Source organism: Silene latifolia, chromosome 6, assembly GCF_048544455.1.
Source record: "Silene latifolia isolate original U9 population chromosome 6, ASM4854445v1, whole genome shotgun sequence".
Lineage (NCBI taxonomy): Eukaryota > Viridiplantae > Streptophyta > Magnoliopsida > Caryophyllales > Caryophyllaceae > Silene > Silene latifolia.
The window spans coordinates 16,241,024-16,265,223 of record NC_133531.1 but is presented as its reverse complement, the minus strand read 5'-3'; the positions used below and the strand labels follow the sequence as shown (position 1 = coordinate 16,265,223).

Sequence of the window (24,200 nt, the reverse complement as noted above, 5' to 3'; positions counted from 1 at the left end):
GTTGTTATGCAAAACATGTGCATCAAACTAGTCATCTAATCTTTGAACACATTAAACATTTACACCTTTGATCCGATTCGAGAATATGAAACCTGTTGTTGTTTGCCTAATTTCCTCCTCTTGTTTGAAGACTAAACTCGTCATTTAGTGCACTAAAACTTTTGTGTGCGATTGGAAATGTACTCCTATATTCGAGTTTAGTGTTTCCGTATTTGTAGTGAACAATTTTTTGTACAATGTGCTCTTATATTTTCACAATTTATTATATAAATAAGTACGAAATTACTATGTCACGATCAACAACATGACAAAAGGGTCACGAAATACAAAAAAAAGGTAGGGAAGACTAGTCTCTCAATAATTTATTGAAAACCCGTCTCTTCCAAGTTTTAGTGAAACAATTATAATTCTTACAATTCATCAATTTGTGCAATAGGGAGCCGTGAAAATGAAGGAGTAATCAACAATCTCTCGGATAATTTGATGATCTTGACTCAATTTCCGTAAACTTTCTGTAAACCTTGGTTTTTTGCAGGAGAGAGTAAGAAAGTGCAGATTCGCGGATAGAAATAAATGAAGCTGAGACGAATTGAAATAAGTTTTATAGAACTAACTGAAGGAATCTAAACTAAACGGGAGTAATTGAACCGAGAACTTAATTAATTGGGGAAAAAAAAAGGTCCTGGTCTTTTACTAAGGCTCCGTTTGGCACGACACTTCAGGTAGCTTATTTGACCAAAATTTCAGCTACTTAATTTTTTTGCAAGTGTTTGGCAAATAACTTATTTGGTCAAATAAGGTACCTGAAATGAAATGTTACATCGGGTAGCATTTGAGAAATTAGGTACCTGAAATGACTTATTTTCCATTTTTTACCCCTTTATTCTATAATATTAAATTTTGGGATTAAGGCTCTGATGTTGTTGTTGTTGTTGTTGTTGTTGTTGTTGTTGTTGTTGTTGTTGTTGTTGTATTCTATAATATTAAACAATTTTCATATACTTTTACGTCATTTTACCAAAATCAGCTATCTTTTCAGCTAGTTTACCAAACACATTTTTATATAATCAGTTACCTTATCAGCTCATAATTTTCAGCTACCTTATCAGTTACCTTTTCAGGTTTCAGTTAGCTTTTCAGTTTTTAGCTACCTTTTCAGGTTTCAGCTACCTTTTCAGGTAGTTTTGCCAAACAGAGCCTAAGTTTAGTTTAGATCCTATAAATTCAAATCTTATAATAAATTTAGTTCAGATTCTATTAGTTCATTTCAGTTTATCAAAATTAAGTCCAGGAGAATAGGGCCCAACAATACCAATAATAACAACAACAACGTTAACCGAAACTTAACTTTGAGTTAAATAGAAAGGAGCTAAGGGGGCGTTTGGTTCAAACATTAGGTATGGAATGGAATGGATTCTAACTCCAATGGGGCATGGAGTTAGAACCCCATACATGTTTAAAGTTGTTTGGTTCAATCCGGGTATGAGAATAATAATGTGTTGGGTGGAATGGAGTTGGAAACTTGGGGAGATAGATGGGTATGGGATTTCAAGGGGTTGGAATGAAGTTAGAATCCATCAGGTATCTAACTCCATTCCAAAATGCCCCAACCAAACATTGGAATGGCCTGAATCCATTCCAATCCATTCCAAAAGCTCCAACCAAACACCCCCTAAATTGAATTTAAGTAGCTCTATTGAACTGTATGAAACCGAAGTGAGTTGGAGCGTTTGGAGGTAGACTCGACTATATTGACCTAACCCGCTAACATAATCTGTATCCAACCTGACACCCAAATTGAAAAATCGAATATAATAAACCCGATCCTATATAATTATAACAAACAATTACGTTACATAACTTGATAAAAATAAATCCAGAATAATCCGATCCAACCGGAATCAAATTCATGCAAAACCGAGCTAAACTAACCCAATTATCCCGATTTAATTGACTCATTTAGTAGGTTTACTTGGAAGTTGAAACCGAAGGTGAATTGAAATTAAGCCGAAAAGAACGTGACCTAATACCACAACAATAGGCGATTGCAAAGAGAGAGAGAGACAAAGAGGAACCGATTGAATTAGAGAAACCCTGTTTCCAGTCGACGGATTCTGCCGAAGGAAGAAGATGAAATCATCCAAGTACTTACCTCCGGAAATTTGGACTCAGATTTTCGCAAAATTGCCTGCCAGAACCCTAATAAGAATCAGGTGCGTATGTAAATCTTGGTGCTCAATTATCGATAACCCTGATTTCATTCACTTGCATCTTCAACTTTCCCAAATCAATTCTGCAAATAGTCAGTTATTCGTAGTCCTCGATGAATGGTCGTTGACTCTTCGTGATTCTCAAACTCCTCGAGATATCGGTTGTATTTTTTTTGGAAATCTAATATCTACACGCACTGCATTGTAGGTAGCTGTAATGGGTTGCTTTTAGTTGTAGGACACCGTCGTTTTTGTTACGATGATGAATTAAGATTGTGGAACCCTTGTATTCGCAAATCGTTGCTACTTCCAACTTGCCCACTTACTAAGCAATTCGGTAGCTCCAATATTGATTATTTGTTAGGGTTCGCCCCTGATAGTAAGGATTATAAAGTGGTTGCGTTCGAACCTGAAAGAACTCGAGGTATAGGGCCTAGAAAGATACAGTTTGCGGTTTATACACTTCGCGATCAACTATGGACTGTCAACCCTACTAGTATGATGAGCCTTGATTTTTTGTCACTTGCTGTTATCCTTCGTGGGGCGGCATACTGGCTTGTTAATAATGATACACGAAGGAGTGGATTATTAACTCATCTTTGTTCCTTTGACTTCGATAAGGAAAGAATCACCTTTTTGGAACTGCCAATTAATTTGAAAAAAACAAGCTTCTTGAGGTTTTTGTTTCTTCTTGGGGACTCACTAGCGATTTTCACTATTTCTAAGGTAACGTCCAGTATATGGGTGCTAGAGAAGGACAGCATAAAGCTTTCTTGGAGACTCTGGTTTTCGGGGAAATCAAGTCCGGAAGGTTACGAATTATTCAAGTCATGCGAGTCATATGAAAAGGTGTACTATTGTAAGAGTGATGGCGGCTATTTCGTCTGTGGGGGGTACATTTATAATATAGTTAGTTGCCAAGTACAAAAGTTCTATAGATCTATGAACGTATTTTCACAACTGGAAAGATATTCGGAGAGCTTGGTGTTGTTCAAAGGATACGGAGCCCGTGATTTGAGGGTTTTCCAATGAGTAAGAGAATATTACACCGTTTGTCCTAGGCTCTTAGCAATGATGTTGGAAAGATCCTCCAGCTCTTATTTAGCCAACCGTAGTTACTGCAATTGCTACTCTTTCCTTTTTGATGTTTGCTTTGCGAGAATTTGTACTATTCCTAGCATATTGCCATAGTTTTCTTTTTCTTTAGCAGGCCTTTCCTTTGTAGTTGGCGTGCCTTGAATTTTGCAGATATGAGTTTTAAGTTATATGGTATTCGTTTCTCTATTACATATTGCTGCACCTCTGCAATAAATACAATAATCACTTTCATTCTTGAGAGTTAGACTAATGTCAGATAATTTGCAGTACATCTTTGAAATCTCTATTATATGAATAAATGAGCTGGCATGCTGTCTAGTGCGAGGATAATATTGGTAAGGGTGATCTGACTACACATTTTGACACGCCAGCAGGAAACTAACTGAGAATCCATAAACATGTGATTGTTATTTTTCAATTTGAGCTGCTGGTTAAGTTTAATCTAATCTTTACACATTACACATTTACACATTTGAGCCGATTTGAGAATATGAAACCCTAGTGTTAGAAAATCATGGCTGCTTCTCCCGTACCCGTGTCCTTTCCCTTTGAGTCGTGACACTATATGTGCGTATGGGTTTCCTTTATTTTAGTTGGAGACTTTCATCTTTCTGGAATTGCCATATACTTCGGGTGATGGAGAAACTTCCCGCTTTTTGTTTCTTCTTAAGGAACTCCTACTTTTTTTCATATTTCTTGTATAAATTACATACGTCCAGCATAAGATGCTCGTACAGGACAGCAGAAAGGGGTTTGGAATCTACAGTTTTCAGGATGTTTAAGTAATGATGGTTTTAATATATTTCAAGCTGTACTCAAACAGGTATTCAAAGGTATTTTATTACGATTTATGAGAGGGTTAACGAGAACTATCTTGGTTGTTGGACGAAGTTGTTACATGTTACTGCTTGGCTTTATTTATTATCAGTCTTTTAAGTGTACAAAGCCGAAGCTATTCATTTCATGCCCCCTATTTCAGCTTTCAGTGAATTTAAGATGCTAGAAAGTCATGTTCTGTTTTTTTTCGTTGATGGCATTTTCTCTATGGCTTTTTCGCTATATTAATCAATTTTGTCCTTTTTTTTTGTTAAATTGAGACTGTTGAATTTACAAAATACATTTTGCACTTTTATTGTTACAATCTTCTTCTTGTTAGGCTTTAATGTTCTTCGTTTTATGTTGTTGATCATAATTGCCAGAGAACATAAGATCTGGCAGACAAAATGGTTTACTAACTTGTTGGTGTAAATCGAACCACTAATGTAATTAGACGTACCCATGTCAGTAATCCTTGGGTGTAACATTGTTGTATAAATGGGATGTTTTGATTAACTATGCTTTGATATTAGTAACATACTTAATAATATATTTGTACTCCTTCCGTCTCAATCATTTGTTTACTTTGATTATAATATTCCTCATAAAGAATAAAAATAAGGTAAACAAATGAATAAGGCGGAATGAGTAACATACTATTTACATGTTATCTGTGTTGTAAATTGGCATAACAATAAAATATTAGTAATTTTATCACTGTGATAAATTTGTGGAGTCTAACACCCACCATGTGCCGGAAGGTCGAAAGGAAAAGTGTTCCGGCCTTGACCTCAGGTCCTCAACCACATGCAGATGGAAAATTTTGTGAGTTGATCACTCGGGCTGGTAAAATCATGGCGTCTACCGTACTTATTCCTCCGTCGTCTCTGTGTAGAACGAAGGACGCATTCCTGCTTTTGGGAAGAGGATTGACCTTCATTTACCAAGGACAGGCCAACCATCTAATAAGAGTTGACTTCGCCCGTCTTTTTTGGACAAGCAACTATAAAGAGTTGAAGACTGGTCATTAACTGAGAGTGCGTGCTGTTGGTGCTGAGATTGACGAAGTTATGTAAGCAATGCTACATAACTCTGTATGATTTTAAGTTTGACAGGTCTTAGTTTGAACTTTCAGCCAATATCAGTATTTTTTTTTTCTGAAAACTTTGATACTTGATCAAAATAATCTTTTTACTTCTCTCAGTCTCAGAATTGCAATCCCCCTAATCATCCATCCCCGTGGAAACAATGCCTCAGATTTCACAATTTAAGTACCTGCCAACCGAAATCTGGACTCAGATTTTTGCAACATTACCCGCTAAGTGCCTGTTGAGATTCAGGTGCGTCTGTAAATCTTGGTGCTCCATTATTGATAACCCGGATTTCATTGGCATGCATTTTCAACTTTGTGAAATCAATTCTGGAAGGGAATAATCAATTATTGCTAGCCCTTGAGAATGCAGGTAACATTGTAGATGAAATTTGGTTGTTGCCTCTTCATGAGTCTCAAACTCTTCAAAATATCAGTCGTATTTTTTGGATATCTGATATCTACTCGTACTGCATTAAAAGTAGCTGTAATGGGTTGCTTTTAGTGCTACAAAATGGTCCTCATGGTTCCCAATTGAGGTTGTGGAATCCTTGTATTCGCAAATCTTTGCTACTTCCTACTTGTCCACTTCCCTGCTATCTATTCGATACTAGGTATTTGCTAGGTTTCTCTCCTGATAGTAAGGATTATAAAGGGGTTGTGATCGCATTTGAAAATACTCAGGGTATAGGGCCTAGAAAGATACAACTATGCTCTGTCAACACTACTACTATTAGTATACTTGAACATTCTCTGTCAACTGCTGTTTCTTTCGAGGGGCAGCATACTGGCTTAGAATTAATAATGTAGTAGTAAGTAGTGGAATAACTCATCTTGGTTCCTTTGACTACGATAAGGAAATAATCACCTTTTCAGATCCGCCAATTAGTTTCGACAAAACAGACACTTTGAGGTTTCTGTTTCTTCTTGGGAGGTCGCTAGCAATATTCAGTATTTCTTTGGTAACGTCCAGCATCTGGGTGCTAGAAAAGGACAATAAAAAGGGACCATGGACTCTGGTTTTCAGGGAATCAAGTCAGCAAGTTATGATGTATTCAAGTTGTGCGCTATGGTAATCTTAAAAAGGTGTTCTATTGTGAGAATGATGGCAACTATTTTGTCTGTGGGGGGAAGACGTACAATATAGCTAGTTGCCAAGTGCAGGTTTTTAAAGGATTTATGAGCTTGGTGTTGTCCAAAGAATATGAAGCCCGCGATTTAAGGTTTTCCCCATGAATAAGAGAATACAACTATGTTTGTCTTACCAATTGTGTTCGGAAGAACCTCCGGCTGTTATTCAACCAACAGCAGTTACGGCTATTGCTGCTCTTTCCTCATGATGTTTGTTGTAGGGTATTTTTTTTCTTGGCATTCCCTTGCCTCTGTACGCCTAAAATTCTGCAGATATGATTTTTAAGTTTTATACTATACGTTTGTTTATTACATATGTTGCTGCCGGCACCTCTGTAATAAATGTGAGTGTTATTCTTGAGATTTACACTGAAGTCAGATAACTTGCGATACATCTGTGAAATCTATCTTATATGAATGAATGAGCTTGCATTCCGAGTCTAATCTGTATTGGTACGAATGATCTGACTTTGTCGATTGATCTGTTCTGGTTACTCATTTGACGTGCTAGCAGGAAACTCACTGAAATTCCATAAATATGTGATTGTTGTTTTTGAATTGAAGCTGGTTTATGATGATTATGACTTTCATATCTTGTAACTGAGTGATTCATATGCAAGGGGCTTTTGCTTTGTTCTGACTTTTGGGTGATCGTGCGTTTTTATAACATGGAGCAAAGAGTAATACAAAATGAGAGTTTGGTGAATTTTAACTGATCAGGTATGTGGAACATTTTCTGCAGGTCTGTTGTATGATGATTATGAGTTTCATATCTTGTAACCGAATGAAGTGTGAAGAAAATGATCTTATAATAACTTATTGAAACACCGTCCTTCAAACTCTCTGCATCCGGTTTTTGACTAGTAATAATTTATTATAATTGTCCATTTTCGTTGAGTATCCCTAATTAGTAAAATCACCCTAGTTTACAATCCGTCTAAGTGTAGATGGAAACTATCTGTCTAACGATGTAGACGGGTAGTGGCCATCTCACAAAATGTAAGTGGGAGGGCAAGTGTGGTATCCATTTTCCACCCACTTACACTATCCACTCGCGTTTTGTGAGAGGGACACTATCCGTCTACAGCTTTAGACGAATAGTTTTTGTCTAAATTGAAAATTTGTGCCTAGTTTATTAGGTGAGAATGTGAGATGAAACCTGGCAAATGGTCAACTGAGTCAGTTCGGTTCGAAGCAGCTCGGTTGGGTTTATGTTGAGTCGCAAGAGTTCAGATCGGGTCGGATCATATTTTAAGTTAACTATTATCAATTTTTTTTATGGATAATAAGCAGTGTACAACAATAAACATTCGAGTCGGGTTATATTAGGTCGAGTCAATTTAAATTCGGGTCAAGCTCAAATCTTAAATTCGAGTGTTTGATCAGGTACATATCCTGCTATTCGAGTCGGTTAAATTTTGCTAAGTTTAGGTGAGAATTGAGATACATCAATACACTTGGCACTTGGCAGAGGTGACAAATGGGTCAATCGGGTCGGGTATAAGTCGGGTCAGTTTGGTTTTGGTCATCTCAGGTCTGTCATACATTTTGGATTGGGTCAGGTCATTTCGGGTGATTTGTTGTCGGTTCACTTTGGGTCGGGTCACTATCGGGTATGGGGCATTTGGGTCGGGTCGTTTTCGGGTTAATAGCTAAAACACTTTACTATTTTGATTAAGAAATACTCCCTCCAATTCAGAATAAACCCCTCATTTCATTTTAACACAAAAATTCACCATATAAATAAATTTGAACCACACAAATACATTACCCAACCATACAATTAAATTTGGACCACACAAACACTTACCAAAAAAGAAAATAAGGAAGTTATTGTGAATAAACGGAAATGGAAATAGGGAGTTTTATTGTGAATTGGAGGGAGTACTATTTTGCAAATTAAACGATTTATTAAGATACAAAGTCTCATTAAAAACGGGCACTATCCGTCACAAGCCATAGTGCCCCTCTCACAATATGCAAGTTGCACTATCCATTGGGTTCTCCATTTTCCCCCACTTGCCCTCCCAGTTGCCTTATTGTAAGAGAGGCACTATCCGTCTTAGTTTGTGATACCCGTCACGAGTAAGACCAAGAATGGTTCGTCACTAATGGAACTCTATTTTTATGCATATATTTAATATGACTTAATATTTGTTGTTTCCGGATTTTGGATCACTTTAACTCATTTTGAATCGGGTTAATTATGGATCAGTCTTCTCGGGTCGGGTTAACATTGGGTCAATCAAGGCACGGGTCGGGTCTAGGTCACATTGGGTCATTTTGGATCATGTTCGGTTATTTTCGGGTCTTGGATCATACTTATCCGATCAGGTCATTTGGATCAGGTCCGTTTTGCAAGGTCTACTTAGGCGGCAGTACCACCACCCACCTACCCACATTTTTATTGTTCCGCAAAAAGTAAACGAATCATTTGCAATTTAGAAAAAAGAGGGGAAATCAATTGAATTGGAGAACCCCTCTTTCCATTGCAGCTATCCTTAAATACCGAAGAAAATGAAGAGCAGAAGAAGAAAGAAGGTGAAATCAAACAGTAACAAACACTCAGAATTCAACTACTTACCACCCGAAGTTTGGACTCAGATTTTGTTATCATTGCCGGCCAAAACCCTATTAAGATTCAGATGCGTTTGTAAATCTTGGTGCTCCATTATCGATAACCCTCATTTTGTTAACATGCATTTCAAACTTTGTAAATTTAATTCTGGGCATAATAAGAAGAAATTATTGGTAGCCCTCCAGGAGTTGGGAAAGTTGGGATATGAAGGATGTTTGTTGACTGTTCGTAATGCTGAAAATCTTCGATATGCCGGTAGTATTTTTAGAATATATGATTCGTACAGCAACGATATTATAGGTAGCTGTAATGGGTTGCTTTTAGTGAAACGCTATTGTACTTCTGATTTTCCTTACCATTATGAGTTTCGGTTGTGGAACCCTTGTATTCGCAAATCGTTGATAATTCCCACTTGCCCACTCGTCAATTGTCGGTATTTGTTAGGGTTCGCCCCTGATAGTCAGGATTATAAAGTGGTTGGGTTTGCATTTGACCTAACTCGGGGTGAAGAGTACGCAAAGATGTATATTGCAGTTTATACACTCGGTAATCCACAATGGATAGTCAGAAATGATCCCCTTAATATTCTCAACTGTTATCCTAGGCGTGGGCTATTTCATTCTCTATCAGCTGCTCTTTTCTCTCAAGGAGCAGCATACTGTCTTGTACGAAATGATAAAGAGAATAGTAGAGTATTAACTCATGTTGCTTCCTTTGACTTGGATAAGGAAAATATCACCTTTTTGGAACTGCCATTTAGTCTGGAGGAAACAGGCTCCTTGAGGTTGCTGTTTCTGTTTCTTCTTGGGGGTTCGCTAGCGCTTTTCAGTATTTCTGAGGTAACTTCCAGTATATGGGTGCTAGATCAGGACAACAAAAAGGGGCCATGGACTATGGTTCTCCGGCCAGTCAAGTCAGGATGGTTATGAATTGTTCAATGTGGGCTCAATAAAAAATGTTTTCTATTGTGAAAGGGATGGTGGCTATTTTGTTTATGGGAAGCAGACTTATAATCTAGCTAGTGGTCAAGTGCAGGAGTTGAAAAAATCTATGAGATTCTAATCTCAATTGAAAGCGTATTCGGAGAGCTTGGTGTTATCGCGGCGCCCGTGATTTGAGGACTTCCCCATGAATAAGAGAATACTACTCTATTTATCTTCCCAATGGTTTTGACAAGAACCTCTGGCTGTGTCAACCAACCGTGAATATGTTAGTTCCTATAATTCCTCTTGCTCAATTCCCTTGACTGATGTTGAAAAACTCAACTTTTTGGAACTGCCATGAGTACTTTGGGAGTTCGGTTGAAAGAGAAACTTTCTGGTTTTTGTTCCTTCTTAGGGAATCACTAGCTATATTCTGTGTTTCTTGTGTCAGTTCCAGCATATGGACGCTGGAACAGGACAACGGAAAGGGGGTGTGGAGTTGTGGACTGTATAAGGTTTTCAGGACGTTCAACGGGTTCAACTTATTGTAGTTCAACGGGTTCAACTTATTGTAGATTTAATTTATTCAAGTCAAACTTAAAGCAGTTTTTCAAAGGTATTTTATTATAATAGTGTTGATGGTAGCTATCTTAAGTGTCGGAAGAAGCCCTATAATCTTGATAGTTGTCAAGTGCTTGAGGGTGACAACTGACAAATCTATAAGAGATCTTCAGGTAGAATTAGAAATTTATGCAGAGAGTTTGGCGTTGCTCAAAGAAGATAGAGCCGAGGATCTGCCTCCTTTTGCATGAATAAGAGACTACTAACTCTTATGATGGTTTTTCGACAATAGTCTTGACGTGTTCGCAGCACAAAGGTAAAGTCATCCTTGTTTAATTGTGCTGATATGATATATTTTCCATATCTATTGTTACGGCCTTTTTGTTGTTTGGCTTTAATGTTTCTCGTTTTATGGTTGTTGCTCATAAACCACCCCCCTCGAATTTTAACATCGCTTTTTTAGGTTGACGATATTTATTCGTTTTTTTCAATTTAGGTTTTCAACACGTTCAAGTTATGATGTTTTTAAAATATTCAAGTCGTACTCAAATGGGTATTCTATTATGATTTATGAGAGGGTTGACGAGAACTATCTTGGTTGTGGGACGAAGTTTTTACTGCTTGGCTTTATTTTTTATGGGAAAATATATGACAAATTCCTGTGTCGTTAACGGTAAAATTTACGCTTTCTATCTCCGTTTTTACCATCCTTTCTGATTTCCATGATGTATGCTTTCAAAAATCTGATTTTATTGATGGTGCTCAAAGATATGTTGACAGAATTGTAATCCGAAACCATTTGTTGCTACATTTTCATTGATGGAGTATTACCTTTGTGATCTAACGATTCTATTGAAGTACCTCTCCTTATGTCGTTTTTCGTTTGTCTTCTTTAAGTACTCCTTCTTACATGTTGATTTAACTTCCGACAAATCATTTACCAGTGCCCTAACCAAATTGTCAAAATATGACCCCGTCACAGTGGTTAGATCAGTCAGCTTGAGTCGTAATGCTCTAAGTTCCGCTTCTAGCTTCTCTTTCTTGTATGACTCTTCCTTTCGATCTCCCTTACACAATGTTTTGGAATCTTCTTCATCCTGGTTTTCTACTTCTGTGTCGTCTTTAAGGAAAACTTGGAAAACCGATAGCTCCTGTTCTACACATTGATGAAGCCTCTCAAGACAAGCCTCGGCCTGACCTTGTAAGTACTCGAACAATGTTTTCTTGCCAACTAAATCCTCTTGTAAATAAAAGCCATATGCATAAGTCCACTTTAAAACTCGCATGCACTCTATAATTTGTTCCCAAGCTTTTATCATAAACACGAGTTCAATATCGATAACTTTAAACTTGTCACTAAGCTTATTTAAATCAGTTTTCGTCTTGCGCAAATCGTCAATAGCATAATAATGTATGTATTTCTTTAAATTATTTTCCGCCATTTTTCTTTCTTCTTCTTCTTCATCATACTTGCCACGTCGTTTTGCAGCATTTGTATACATTACATCGATAGTAGCCCCCGGTTTTTTGACTGTGGTTCGACCATGCTTCAAGGCATAGCCAGCAGAATTCATAGAGACAGGGGTTGCTGCATGTCATATGCATACAACCTTGGTTCTTCTGGATCGGGCGCTTGCACTTTGGACAAGGCTTTGAGTTGGAAACAATCCAGTTTGTATTTTCATATTGCGACGTGTTCTTCAGGGTCCAGTTTGCCACTGTGTCACAATCCACGGGCCGGTGGTCCTCCTCGATACAGTTCCAACAGAAAGCATGTGAACAAAGGCAGGTAACATTATAAACGCCCTCGCTTCCAATCTCGAATTCCACGGCATTCTCACATCCGGGACCTGGACACCACTTCATCTTCTTATTTTCTTCGACATATGACCGAAATAAATAATGCGCATGTTTTTTTCTCTCGTCATCTGATGCAAGTTTATCGACCATGTCCTGACCGACAACAGCAGCATGGCACGCAGGATCAGGGCATCTCAATGACAAACATCCAGGGCCGTCTTTTATCGATATACTAAGGTAATTTTTCCAACATGTTACACAATAGATATGCCCACACACTGTAGGATAAAAGTGGTGATTATCAAGAGGAAACGAATCGAAGCAAATCCCACAAGCAGTCAATTGTCCTGAACAGCTAAACAGGGCATGGTTGGTTGGCAAGCCGACATTCTGTCGAACCCGTTCTTCATTGGAGAACCACTCATCGAGCAGCAACGAGTCCTTCCAGTTATAGTGGTAAAGCACTTTGATTGCTTCGTCTAGGGAAATACAAAGAGCAGAGGAAACATGTCCAACTACATTGTCTAGGAGCTCTCGGACGTCAGCCTCCGACAAGACTCTATAACTTTTCTCGAATTCGGTGTCAGTGTCATAGTTGTCTTCGTCTTCAGAATATATATCTTCATCTTCAGAGTATATATCTTCGTCTTCAGAATACATTGTTGCGGAAAAACAATCTTTTAGAGATCAAATATTCTCGAGTATGTGGACGATACGTTGCAGGTTCGAATTTTTTTCGCCTTGGAGCTCCTTTAACACAAAAAACAGAAGACCTTATTCTGTTGTAGCTTAAAAGTTGGGACACGCATAAGCAACTCTTATACTGATACTGATACCATAGCAGAATGAGATACGAATTAGGAAACACGTCTAAATAATTTTTATTTTGGTAATTTTAGAAGATTTTGTTTGATTATGTAGTACATTAGAGAACCGTGGAAGTAAACTTGGAAATTCTTACTCCTTCCTCATCACTCATTTCTCAAAAATGCTACGGTTACACGTAGTGTATAAAATCCTCTATACACTGCGAGTAACGTTACTACATGTGACAATTGTGGGAATGAGATAGAATATTTTTAAGTTTGATTTTGTCAAAAAATTAGGAGTCATAATTTAAAAAATCAGTTTTTAAATATGAAACTTTTCCTAAATTATTGTATACCATAATTATTAAGATTGTCTAAGATATTATTTTTAAGATACTTTATTATTTTGTGAAAATCTTTCCTCTTTTATGTTTTATTCCCTAATAGCAAAGTTAGCCTCCTCCATGGTCATAGACAACATATCTCCTCCTACCACCCACGCGTCAGCACCGGCAATGACTCATGCCGGCGGCCGTCATCCCCTGCTGCCACAGCTCCCACGTGCAACCACAACCACCAGAAGCCACAACTGGAGGTTAATCTGAAAACCTTAGTACGTTGGGCGCACATCGTACAAAAGTTTTCAGCGATAAATTCGTGACGAACGTTGTCCGTGCAAGAATTTCACATCCTAAGAATTTGATCACTGTGTTAACAAATCAATTTTACAAAAACCAATACCCTAATTGAAGACTATAAGATCGATCAAGTTAAATGAAATAATTTTTTGTACTCCCTCCGTCCCGGTCATTTGTTGTCCTTTGGTTTTGGCACAAAGACCAAGGAAATAGGAGAGGGCCAATAGCTAAATGACAAGTGGAACAAATTGAGTGTGAATGATCAAATTACTTATCAAGTTCATTCTTAAAATAGAAAGGACAACAAATGACTGAGACACCCAAAAATGAAAAAGGACAACAAATGACCGGGACAGAGGGAGTAGTTTATTAATGAAACAGATTAAATTCTTATTTGATATAAAAATTGTGATTCATAATTGAAAAGTTTGTGAGAGATTTGATTGTGTTTTGATGAAGGAGAACCGATAATTGTTTTTTCCTTGATACTAGAGTTCGATTTCTCATGGAGTCATTAACCATAATTTTTTTTATGAAAAGCAACTTATGATTTTGATTTTTTGTTTTTTTTTCAACGGGTAACCGTATATTTATCAGGGTAGAAATTTTAGAAGATATGACAAATATTTTGCTAAGATTTAATATAATTTATTATAGTATATATAATTACTAGTTTTAAACCCGTGCAAAATTGCACGGGTATGTATTTGGGCCGGTATTAATATTTTTGGATGTATTTTTATTTTTTTTGCATTTCTATTGTACTTATCTGGTTTGTCTAAATCAGCATCTACATAATTAATGTTTAAACTTGTTATAAATACGTGTTCACATGCAATAGTTTAAGAGGAAATAACAAAGGATATTTTTTTAAAAATATATATCGTACTATCTAGTTTTTAAAAATTATGCATGTAATTTATTCCCATTATATATAATTCAATCCCGTTATTAAATGTAATTCCTTCTCGTAATTATGTAATTTTATTATTATTATTTTTTTTTTTTTAAATTATGTAATTCATTTATTTGTAATTAGTTTCATTTATTCCGATTTGTAATTCATTTCGCTTATATGCCATTAATTTCATTTATTCGAAATGTATAAAATTATTTTATAGTATTATTTCATAGTATTTGTTCTAAGACGCAATTTGTCGCATGTTTGTATAGCCGAAATTCTGAAGAAATAAATACATTGCACACTAACGGGTCCCACCATAACATGTATTTCCAAAAAAAGTAAAAGGTTGAATTAATGATGTGGCACGCCTTAGATTGAGTATTGTCTTCTGAATTAATAAAGATAAGATTAGTTATGATAACATATTTAATAAAGATCTTAAAATTTTCCTTCCCATCATTCTCTCCAAAGATGATTTTTTCCCTGCTTTTCATAATTCCCACCATAAATACAAATAGATTCCTCCATAATGTCAAATTTTAATTGGTGGTGATTTTATACACAAAGTGTAACCGTAACATCTTCCCTCATTTCTTCCCTCTTTCATTTTTCATGGTAGTCGGATTTTCTTCCCTCTTTATTTGCTTTTTCGGAAAGGTTTTTGTGATCCAATTTCATTTGCATGTGGGTTAGAGTGTTTTATGTAGTTTAAAATCATTTACTTATTTTTTGTGCAAAATAAAAGGAGAAGAAATGAGCGACTAGAAGGAAGTATTATATTCGATATATTAATATACCATATATAACTATTTGTCTATATAATCTAACTAAAAGGTGCCAAAAACATCAAATTAATGTGACATGTCAATAATTTACGTAGTTGCTCATTTATGTATCGATTTTACTCATTCATGGACTTTTTTACATTAGTGTGGTATGACACTGAGCGTGAGAATCATCAACATAATGATAACCGTGAGAACTCTACCTTAAAAAAAAAAAAAAAAAAAAAAAAAAAAAAAAAACGGCATATTTGGATTCGTCGTAGATTTTTATGGCTAGATAACATATTTCTTGATCCAAAATCTATAAGCTATTGACGTAAATCGAGTCGACATATATTTTCTTAATTTTCACGCACCTAGTAAAGATCAGCAAATTAATAGTACGTAGTGCCGGTGCTAATAATGTTCATGTTTAGAATTCTATACAGGGATTCATTACGATCCAAACCACAAATTCAAGTGAAAACTTTATTTATATGAGAAATAAAGACAAAGCTCTATTAAAGTTATTGGACCCCTTTTCGTCTAATATAAGATAATGTTTATCAGTTAGACTTATGTCAAACTCTTTATGTTTCGTCTATTTCTCTTAATTTAATTTCAGTAAGCGCACTTGATAGGTTTGGATATTCATTTGAAATAGACAATAAAAATTTTCACTTTGTCTGAAAATTCTAACCATATTGGTTGGGATTTTATAAACTTCATCTTAATCGTAATGATGCTGAAATCTGTCTCACCATACATAATAAAGAAACAAAACGTAAGTCATCCAAAAATCACTCTTATTTCGTGTGGCATAAAAGACTAGGTCGTATAGGTTGGTCCTACCTCAGAAGATCAATCTAGTTTTCTTACTTTATCAAATAAAAAAAAACTAGGTCATATATCTACCGAAAGAATAAAACGTTCAGTAAATAAAAGATGGTTTTCTTCAAGTACAACTTATGTTGATTATATTAAAGAAAAAACAACCAAAAACACAAAGAAATGAGCCACAAAAACTACTCAACTTCTTGAAATTATGCATACATATATTTGTGGACCTTTTGATGTTCGAACTTTTGTAGGAGAAAAATATTTCATTACTTTTATCGATGACTATTCACGTTACTGTTATTTTTAGCTATTGCATGAAAAATCTCGGTGGATGCTCTAAAAGCATACATTATCGAGGTTGTAAGACAATTAGAAAGGAGAGTGAAAATCATTATATCTCACAGAGGCGGTGAATTTTATGGAAAGTATATCAAAATAAGACAACATCTTGGACCTTTTGCTAAACTTCTCCAAATACTTGGAATTGTTGCGTAATACACACCGCCTGGTTCACCATGGCAGAGCGGTGTAGCTAAAAGGCGAAATCGTACATATATGGAAATGGTAGATTCATAACGAGTCATGCTATAAGACGGAAGTTGCTGAATATGTGAGGACCGCTAGCCCGACCAGCCTAAGGGTCGGGTAGCCCCAGCCCGGTCAGGCCAGGCCCGACCTGCCCCTCTCACAGGTCGATTAGGGGGCCCTTTGGATGAGCCCACCCCGCCCTTGGGTTAGCCTGGCCCAAACCCGACCCGTGGCCAGCTCTAGAACTACTACCTAGCATCTTGCATTGCATTTACTCCATTATATTCATTGCATTAGTCTATTAACCTTCCCCAATCATAAATAAGTTATAAGTGGTATTCTTTTGCCTCCTTTAAAATCAAGGATTAATTAATCCTTACTTCTTTATAAAACCAACTTTTCTAAACTTACACCTTTATAATTTTTTTTAATATTTTATTACACCCTTATAAAACACTTCTGATAAAATCTTGCCTCTGTGTCTGATTCCAATGAAAAACATGGTAAATTTACGATATTACTCCCACTTATTATTAGCTCATATCCATACTCTTATTCTCTTTTGTCTTTTATCGACTTCCTTTTCCAACTGACCTACACTACACTCTTAACTCTCATTTTTCCTCTCCCCTAAATTGACTTCACTAATTTCTCAAAAAATTAAGTATCGATACAACTCGGCAAAAGAATATAACAAAATTTAAGTATCGATATAACTCGGTAAAATAAGAGGCATTGTTCTTTACAGGTAAGCTGATGTTAATTTTAGTGGTTGTATACATGTGCTTAACCCCTCAAATTTTTGCTAGTCTTCGAACCATTAATTTGACGGATAATGATTTGGTTAAAGTTCATTTGTGAAATTCGAAGATAAATGAAAGAGGTAGAAAGAAGAAAATAGGTACAAAAGAGAAGGGGAGGGAGGGAGACATAGGAGAAAGAAATTAAAGCAAGTGCATTTTCGTTACAAATTATGGGTTAGACGGAAAATTTAAAATTTGCCGGAATATTCCATCTATTTTCTAAAGCTAAGGGTGAGATTATCCGTCAAGACTCACTAAATCATGTATTTGTTTAGCCTATCTCGGCGAGCTGTTTAGCTGTATCAAATACACAGGTTCTCAACCCAAGTTTATATACAGATATAAGATTTCAAATCGTAGCTTGTCTATTTACGCTGTAAAAAGGTGTGATGATTGAACGATTCATTGAATTAGGAAAATAATGTTCGACCATGTCGATTGTCAAGTACTCCGTATATGGGATTTGCCAAATGTTTATAGGTCGCAATCCTACTCTTTGTAATTGCTCAAATTTTCAATATTTTCATCACTTATTTTGAAAGATGGTCGTCCTCAATTCAGGAAATAATACAATTCTAATTTAATGTAAGAGGTTAACAATTTTGGGCTTACCCATTCGACATCAACCCATAAAATATGTTTTAGTCTTAGATTGTAAAGCTTCAAATCGTCTAAATTCTTTTGTCATATATTCCGCAATAAATTTAAAAACTGATTTAGTACTCCGTATTTATGTAAAATAAAAAGGTAAAAAAACTACTCTCTTCGTTTTGGCTGCTTACTGCCTTTTTCCACCCTCCGGATATTTAGAGATTGGCTATTTCGACCATGCACTACTTGTCACTCCCTCCTTTATTCCATAAAAATAAATAAAACCAAACAAATAACCAATGATATTTAATAAATGTGCCGACGATGTTTATCAACCATTCAAGCCCCATAACCAAACACAATATTTATTTTAAAACTTAAGACTGTTCTAATAACATAGTCCGTACGAAAAGGCCAAAAACTTGTCTCGTAAGATGGATATATTCGTGTTGAGATAGACGAAGTGATAACCTAAACGAAGATACATTTGGTGATAACCCTCGTTCAGTTCAGGGAGTCAACCCCCGTTATTAGATGCTGAAGAAAATGAACAACCGAATAAAGAAGGCGAAATCATCATCTTCACAATCCAACTACTTACCACCCGAAATTTGGACTCAGATTTTATCATCGTTGTCGGCTAAAACCGTTTTGAAATTCAGGTGTGTATGTAAAACTTGGTGCTCCATTATTGATCACCCTGATTTCGTTCATTTCCATTTCCAACTTTGTAAACTTAATGCAGAGAATAATAATAAAAAATTATTCGTAGCCCTCGAGGATTTGGGACTTAATGGATATGAGGGGTGGCTGTTGACCGTTCGTCAAGCTATTACTCTTCGAAAAACCGGTTATATTTTTGGGTTATCTAATAAGTACAAATACCATGTTTTAGGTAGCTGTAATGGATTGCTTTTTGTTGTACAATATGATGACTCTTTTCAGAAACCGGCACAATATAGATTATGGAACCCTAGTATTTGCAAATCGTTGGTTCTTCCCATGAGCCCATTTCACAACTACTTGAACAGAACATGGCATTTGTTTGGGTTCGCCCCTGATAGTCAGGATTATAAAGTGGTTGTGTTCACATATAGCAAAATTGAGGATACAAAACCTCTAAAAGTATGTTTTGCAGTTTATACGCTCCGTGATCAACAATGGACGGTCAGAAATGATCCCGTCAATGTCACCAATTTGAACTTTCCTAATACGGCTGTGGCATTTCAATATTTATCAACTGCTTTTTACTTTCGAGGGAAATCATATTGGCTTGCACAAAATGTTATACAAAGCAGAGAATTCTTAACTCATCTTTGTTCCTTTGACTTGGATAAGGAAAATGTTACGTTTTTAGAACTGCCATCTAGTCCGGATGAAACAGACTCCATGAAGTTTCTTTTTCTTCTTGAGGGATCGTTAGCGGTTTTCAGAATTTCTAAGGTAACTTCCCGTATATGGGTGCTGGAACAGGACAACAGAAAGGGGCCATGGACTCTATGGTTTTCCGGGAAATCAAGTTGCGATGGTTATAACTTGTTCAAGAATGGTTTACTAAAAAAGATTTATTATTGTGAAATGGATGGTGGCTACTTTGTTTATGGGAACAAGGTTTATAATATAGTTAGTTGTCAAGTGCAGGAGTTGAATAAATCTATGAGCTCATGTTTAATACTGGAAGAGTATTCGGAGAGCTTGGTGTTGTCCAAAGAATTTAAAGCCCGTAATTTGAGGAATGATAGTGATAGGACGTCACCAGATGACGCTCAAATTGGGTGTCACCCCCTCACATGCATTTTTAATTGAAGGGGTCCCCACTCCCCACTCACCCCATGTGAGAGGGTGGCGCCCAAATTGGGTGTCATCCGGTGACGCCCTTTCATTTTCCTTTGAGGAAAGCCCGTGTTTAATATGACTCTCTGTTTGTCTTACCAACAAAACCATAGTTATGTCAATGGCTACTCATCCCTTTTGTGTTTGATTAATTAGTAAGGATACCTTTTTATCAATTCTGCAGATATGAGTTTAAGTTGTGATATACATTAGGTACTTTTTCTTTCTTTCTCTATTTTCTTTAGAATTTTCAAGATTGTTAATTGCTTAATTTCTTATTCCCACTTTGAGCGTCTGCTACATAATACATATCTTGCGTATGGGTGATTCATTTGCGAGGGGGCATCCGCTATGTTCTGGCTTTTTCGGCTGAATAAGGATTTTCCTAACCTTTGATGCACAATAATTGAATTTTGATGCACAGCTCTAGGTTGCTAGATTATTTGTCGTCATAGTTCATTGTTGTTCAGCCAATAATTGACTAGTGCGAAACATTGAGATTGACCAACTACCATACATAAGAACGAACAGAAAAAAAAAAGTATATCAATTATCAAGTACAGCATTTGGAGGTTTAGAAACTCTTTATGAAATCGACGGTCTAAACTGTGATTGCTCAATGAAAGTGATTTCATAGGCGGAACCTATGAAATGGACAAGCCATCACACATAAGAAATCTGAGTTATACTCTTTAAGAAAATAGGCAAGCTACTAGCCTAGTAGCCTACTACACATAAGAAAGAAAAAAAAAAGTATATTAATTGGCATTTGGTGCTTTAAAAACTCTTTATGAACTCAACGGTTTAAATTGTGATTACTTTATAAAAGTGATTTCATCGTTACAAGTTACAACACTTAAACCTACTTTAAGACATACTTATACTGATCGGAACTAAATAGTTTGGTGAGGAGTCAGTTCCGTAAAAATTAGGTTATAAACTCATGAAGTGGCATTAGATTTAGAGCATTTTAGGAACAAAATGGTCGCTCTTCGTTAGATTTTTCAACCCGATTTTACGAAATTGGGGAAATTGCGCACGGTCCAACAACCAGTATAAATAGATAACTGTATAAATACTAGAAATCAATTGAATTGCAATACCATTTCCCTCTCATTTGACAGTACCCTTATCAAACTTTTACAATGAAAAGCAGTAAGAATCCCACAACTTCATTGAATTTGGTCTATATTTCTGAATGCAAGTACTTACCACCCGATATTTGGACTCGTATTTTGTCAACATTGCCAGCCAAAACCCTATTAAAGTTCAGGTGCGTATGTAAATCTTGGTGCTCCATTATTGATAACCCTGATTTCGGTCACGTGCATGCCCAATTCAATTCTGAAAATAATACGAGTAATAGATTATTGGTAGCCCTCGAGGGTATGGGTTACACTGGAGGTCAAGGGTGTGTGTTGACAGTTCGTTATGCTCAAAATCTTCGTAAAATCGATCACATTTTTAGAATACATTCGTACAGGTACCGTCTTATAGGTAGCTGTAATGGCTTGCTTTTAGTTGAACGATCTGCTCCTCAGGGTTGCCTTAAGGAGTTAAGATTGTGGAACCCATGTATTCGCAAATCGTTGATACTTCCACCTTGCCCGCTTCCCTCTCCTTTGCTATACAGTATACAATAGTTGGTATTTGTTCGGGTTTGTCCGTGATAGTAAGGATTATAAAGTTGTTGCATTTGGATTTGATAATAGTCAGGGGATAGAGAATGAAAAAATTTATTTTGCAGTTTATACTCTGAGTAATCAGCAATGGACCGTCAGAGTTGATCCCCTCAATGTCAGTAGTCTGAACAATAATGTTAGTATGTTTTGGATGTTTAATTCTGTATCAACTGCTGTTTTCTTTCGAGGCGCAGCACACTGGCTTGGAAATAATGATAACCAAAGGCTTGCATTTACTCATCTTGGTTCATTCGACTTTGATCAGGAAAAATTAACCCTTTTGGAATTGCCATGTACTTGCGAAGAAAGAGGCTCCTTAAGGTTTCTTTTTCTTCTTGGGGGGTCGCTAGCTGTTTTCAGTATTTCTTACGCAAGTTCGAGCATATGGGTGCTAGAGCAGGATAACCAAAAGGGACCATGGACTCTATTGTTTTCAGGGAAATCATGTGAGGATGGTTATGAAGTTTTCAAGTTGTGCTATGGTAATCATGAATTTGAGAATGATGGCGGTTATTTAGTTTGCGGGAACAAGGCTTATAATATAGGTAGTGGCCAAGTGCATCCGTTTAAAAGATATATGAGCTCTCATTTAAAACTGGAAACGTATTTGGAGACCTTGGTTTTGTTCAAAGGATATGGAGCTCGTGATTTGAGGTCGTTCCCGTGAATAGGAGAATTCTACTTTCTTTGTCTTATAGTACTCTTATCTTTCTTTTTTTTTTGGAGAAAGAAGTGCATAAAAAAATCAAAAGAACAAGAGTACACAAGAGTACACAAGAGTACACAGGAATCAAGGGGGGTCGGGGGGAAGCGGTTCGATAGCCGCAACAAAGTCACTAGTACAAAGGCGAAGAACGAAAGGGGGGGCAACGTCCCAATTAATACAACCATTACTAGAGCTACTGTCGACTAAACCAGCTTTGGCAAGAGCATCCGCAACAGCATTAGCCGATCTTTTTCCAAAAACAATCTTCAAACGGGGGGAGCTATCCAAGAGATCCCTACACTCAAGAATAACATTAGCAAATTGACCACAAGGCTGAGCCTTACTCAAAATAGAAGTAACCGCATTAAGGCAATCCGAAGCAATGATAAACCGATCCATAGACTCAAGGCCGGCCCTAAGACCCTCTCTAATGGCTAAGACCTCCCCAACAAAAGGAGAGGGGGCAAGACACCGTCTAGACCAACCCCGAACCCAGGATCCTATGTCGTTCCTAATCACACACCCAATACAAGCTAAAGAATTAAGGGGGGAGAAAGCCGCATCAACGTTGATTTTGAACCAACCAGGCGGGGGAAGGGCCCAACTACAAGGGTAGTAAGAGGCAGAGGTAGACCCGGGTGAGGAGGGAAGAGAGCTAGGAGACGAGGCAGAGGTCCAAGACTGGGCAAGGTTGTTCGTGGCATCACAAAACAAGTGGGGCGGCCTAGGGGGGGGTAGCTTTGAAGGTAGAATCGCACCTCTGGATCCAGAGACGCCAGAGAACAAAGGAGAAGAGAGTAGCCCAAGACGGGTTGCGAGAAGTGCAGTTTTTATGGATCCAAGGCTGGAGTTCAAGGGAGTAGAAAGATTGATCGACATTGTGGAGAGTCCAAATAGAGGTAGCAGTACTACAATCTCGAAGAATGTGGATAGAGGATTCTTCGAGGGAAGGATTGGGGCACAGGAGGCAAGCCGGGGAGGGGAGGATGGTTCTTTTAAAAAGAGTCTTATTATGCGGCAACTTATCCCACCACACAAGCCAAAGAAAGAACTTGATTTTTGGGAGGGTAGGGAGGTCCCAGATCCAGTCGAGGGTAGGGGTGAGGGAGGGTGGGCGGTTATTCAAATTAATGAGGGAGGAGTAAGCAGAGCCAACCGAGAACTTATCTCTAGGTGCGAGGCTGGTGGTAAGGAGGTCGGGCTTGCAGACAGAAGGAAGGGGGATGGCAAGGATAGTGTTAGACAGATCGGTAGGAAGGACAAAGTCCAGGTTATCAAGTGCCCAGGCACCATTGGAGATGATAGTCCTAAGTTTAGCTTCAGATGAAGCGGCGGAGAGGGGTCGTGGATGATGCTTCAAGGGGGCCAAGGAGGACCAACAATCAGTCCAGAGACAGATCGAATCGCCGTCACCAATAGACCAAATGGTATGATTCCGGAGGAGGGGGAGGCCCAAGCCCACATTTTTCCATATGTGCGAGCCCTTAAGGAAGGAGTAGGAAGAAAGGGTTGGGTACTTGCTTTGGATAGCCGCAGAGGCGGGAGAGTTCTTATTGAGGAGGAGGTTCCAGCTGAGCTTGGTAGAGTAGGCGTCATTAAGAGGGCGAGCGGCCTTAATGCCTAAGCCCCCGTGGGACAGGGGCAGGGTAACAAGGTCCCAATTGGAGAGGTGAAGTTTCTTGGAGGAGGATCCCGACCAGAGGAAGGATTTTGTAATCCTATCAATATCCCCAAGAATGGAGGAGGGGAGGCGAATGCATTGCATCGAGTGAGAGGGGATGGCACTAATAGTGGAGTTAATGAGGCAAAGTCTCCCGGCCTTGGTAAGGAAATTGGCTTTCCAGCTAGCAAGTTTTGATTGGATCGCATCAACAATGTGTTGAAGGTCAGCCTTC

At 37.5% G+C, this 24,200-nt stretch overlaps 3 protein-coding genes and 1 pseudogene across 3 annotated transcripts; 3 read left to right on the top strand and 1 right to left on the bottom strand.

Moving 5' to 3' along the window:
• The first annotated feature begins 8,862 nt into the window (after window positions 1-8,862).
• Window positions 8,863-9,852, top strand: LOC141587594 (F-box/kelch-repeat protein At3g06240-like). The gene has a single exon (XM_074409069.1). It carries the CDS (start codon window positions 8,863-8,865, stop codon window positions 9,850-9,852), a length of 990 nt encoding a protein of 329 aa, XP_074265170.1.
• A 644-nt stretch (window positions 9,853-10,496) lies between these two features.
• LOC141587593 (putative E3 ubiquitin-protein ligase ARI5) lies at window positions 10,497-12,867 on the bottom strand (annotated as a pseudogene).
• A 5,751-nt stretch (window positions 12,868-18,618) lies between these two features.
• On the top strand, window positions 18,619-19,890 carry LOC141587592 (F-box/kelch-repeat protein At3g23880-like). Its single transcript, XM_074409068.1, has one exon. It carries the CDS (start codon window positions 18,619-18,621, stop codon window positions 19,888-19,890), a length of 1,272 nt encoding a protein of 423 aa, XP_074265169.1.
• A 1,172-nt stretch (window positions 19,891-21,062) lies between these two features.
• On the top strand, window positions 21,063-22,266 carry LOC141587591 (putative F-box protein At1g32420). The gene is made up of 2 exons (XM_074409066.1): window positions 21,063-21,492; window positions 21,551-22,266. The coding sequence occupies exons 1-2, from the start codon at window positions 21,063-21,065 to the stop codon at window positions 22,264-22,266; spliced, it is 1,146 nt and encodes a 381-aa protein (XP_074265167.1).
• The last annotated feature ends 1,934 nt before the right edge of the window (window positions 22,267-24,200 follow it).

Bases quoted from the DNA above. Each gene is read 5' to 3' on its own strand.
- LOC141587592 (XM_074409068.1), top strand. From the start codon at position 18,619: ATGCTGAAGAAAATGAACAACCGAATAAAGAAGGCGAAATCATCATCT.
- LOC141587594 (XM_074409069.1), top strand. From the start codon at position 8,863: ATGAAGAGCAGAAGAAGAAAGAAGGTGAAATCAAACAGTAACAAACAC.
- LOC141587591 (XM_074409066.1), top strand. From the start codon at position 21,063: ATGAAAAGCAGTAAGAATCCCACAACTTCATTGAATTTGGTCTATATT. The intron at 21,493-21,550 runs GTATTCGCAAAT...TTTGCTATACAG, and splicing joins GTTAAGATTGTGGAACCCAT to TATACAATAGTTGGTATTTG.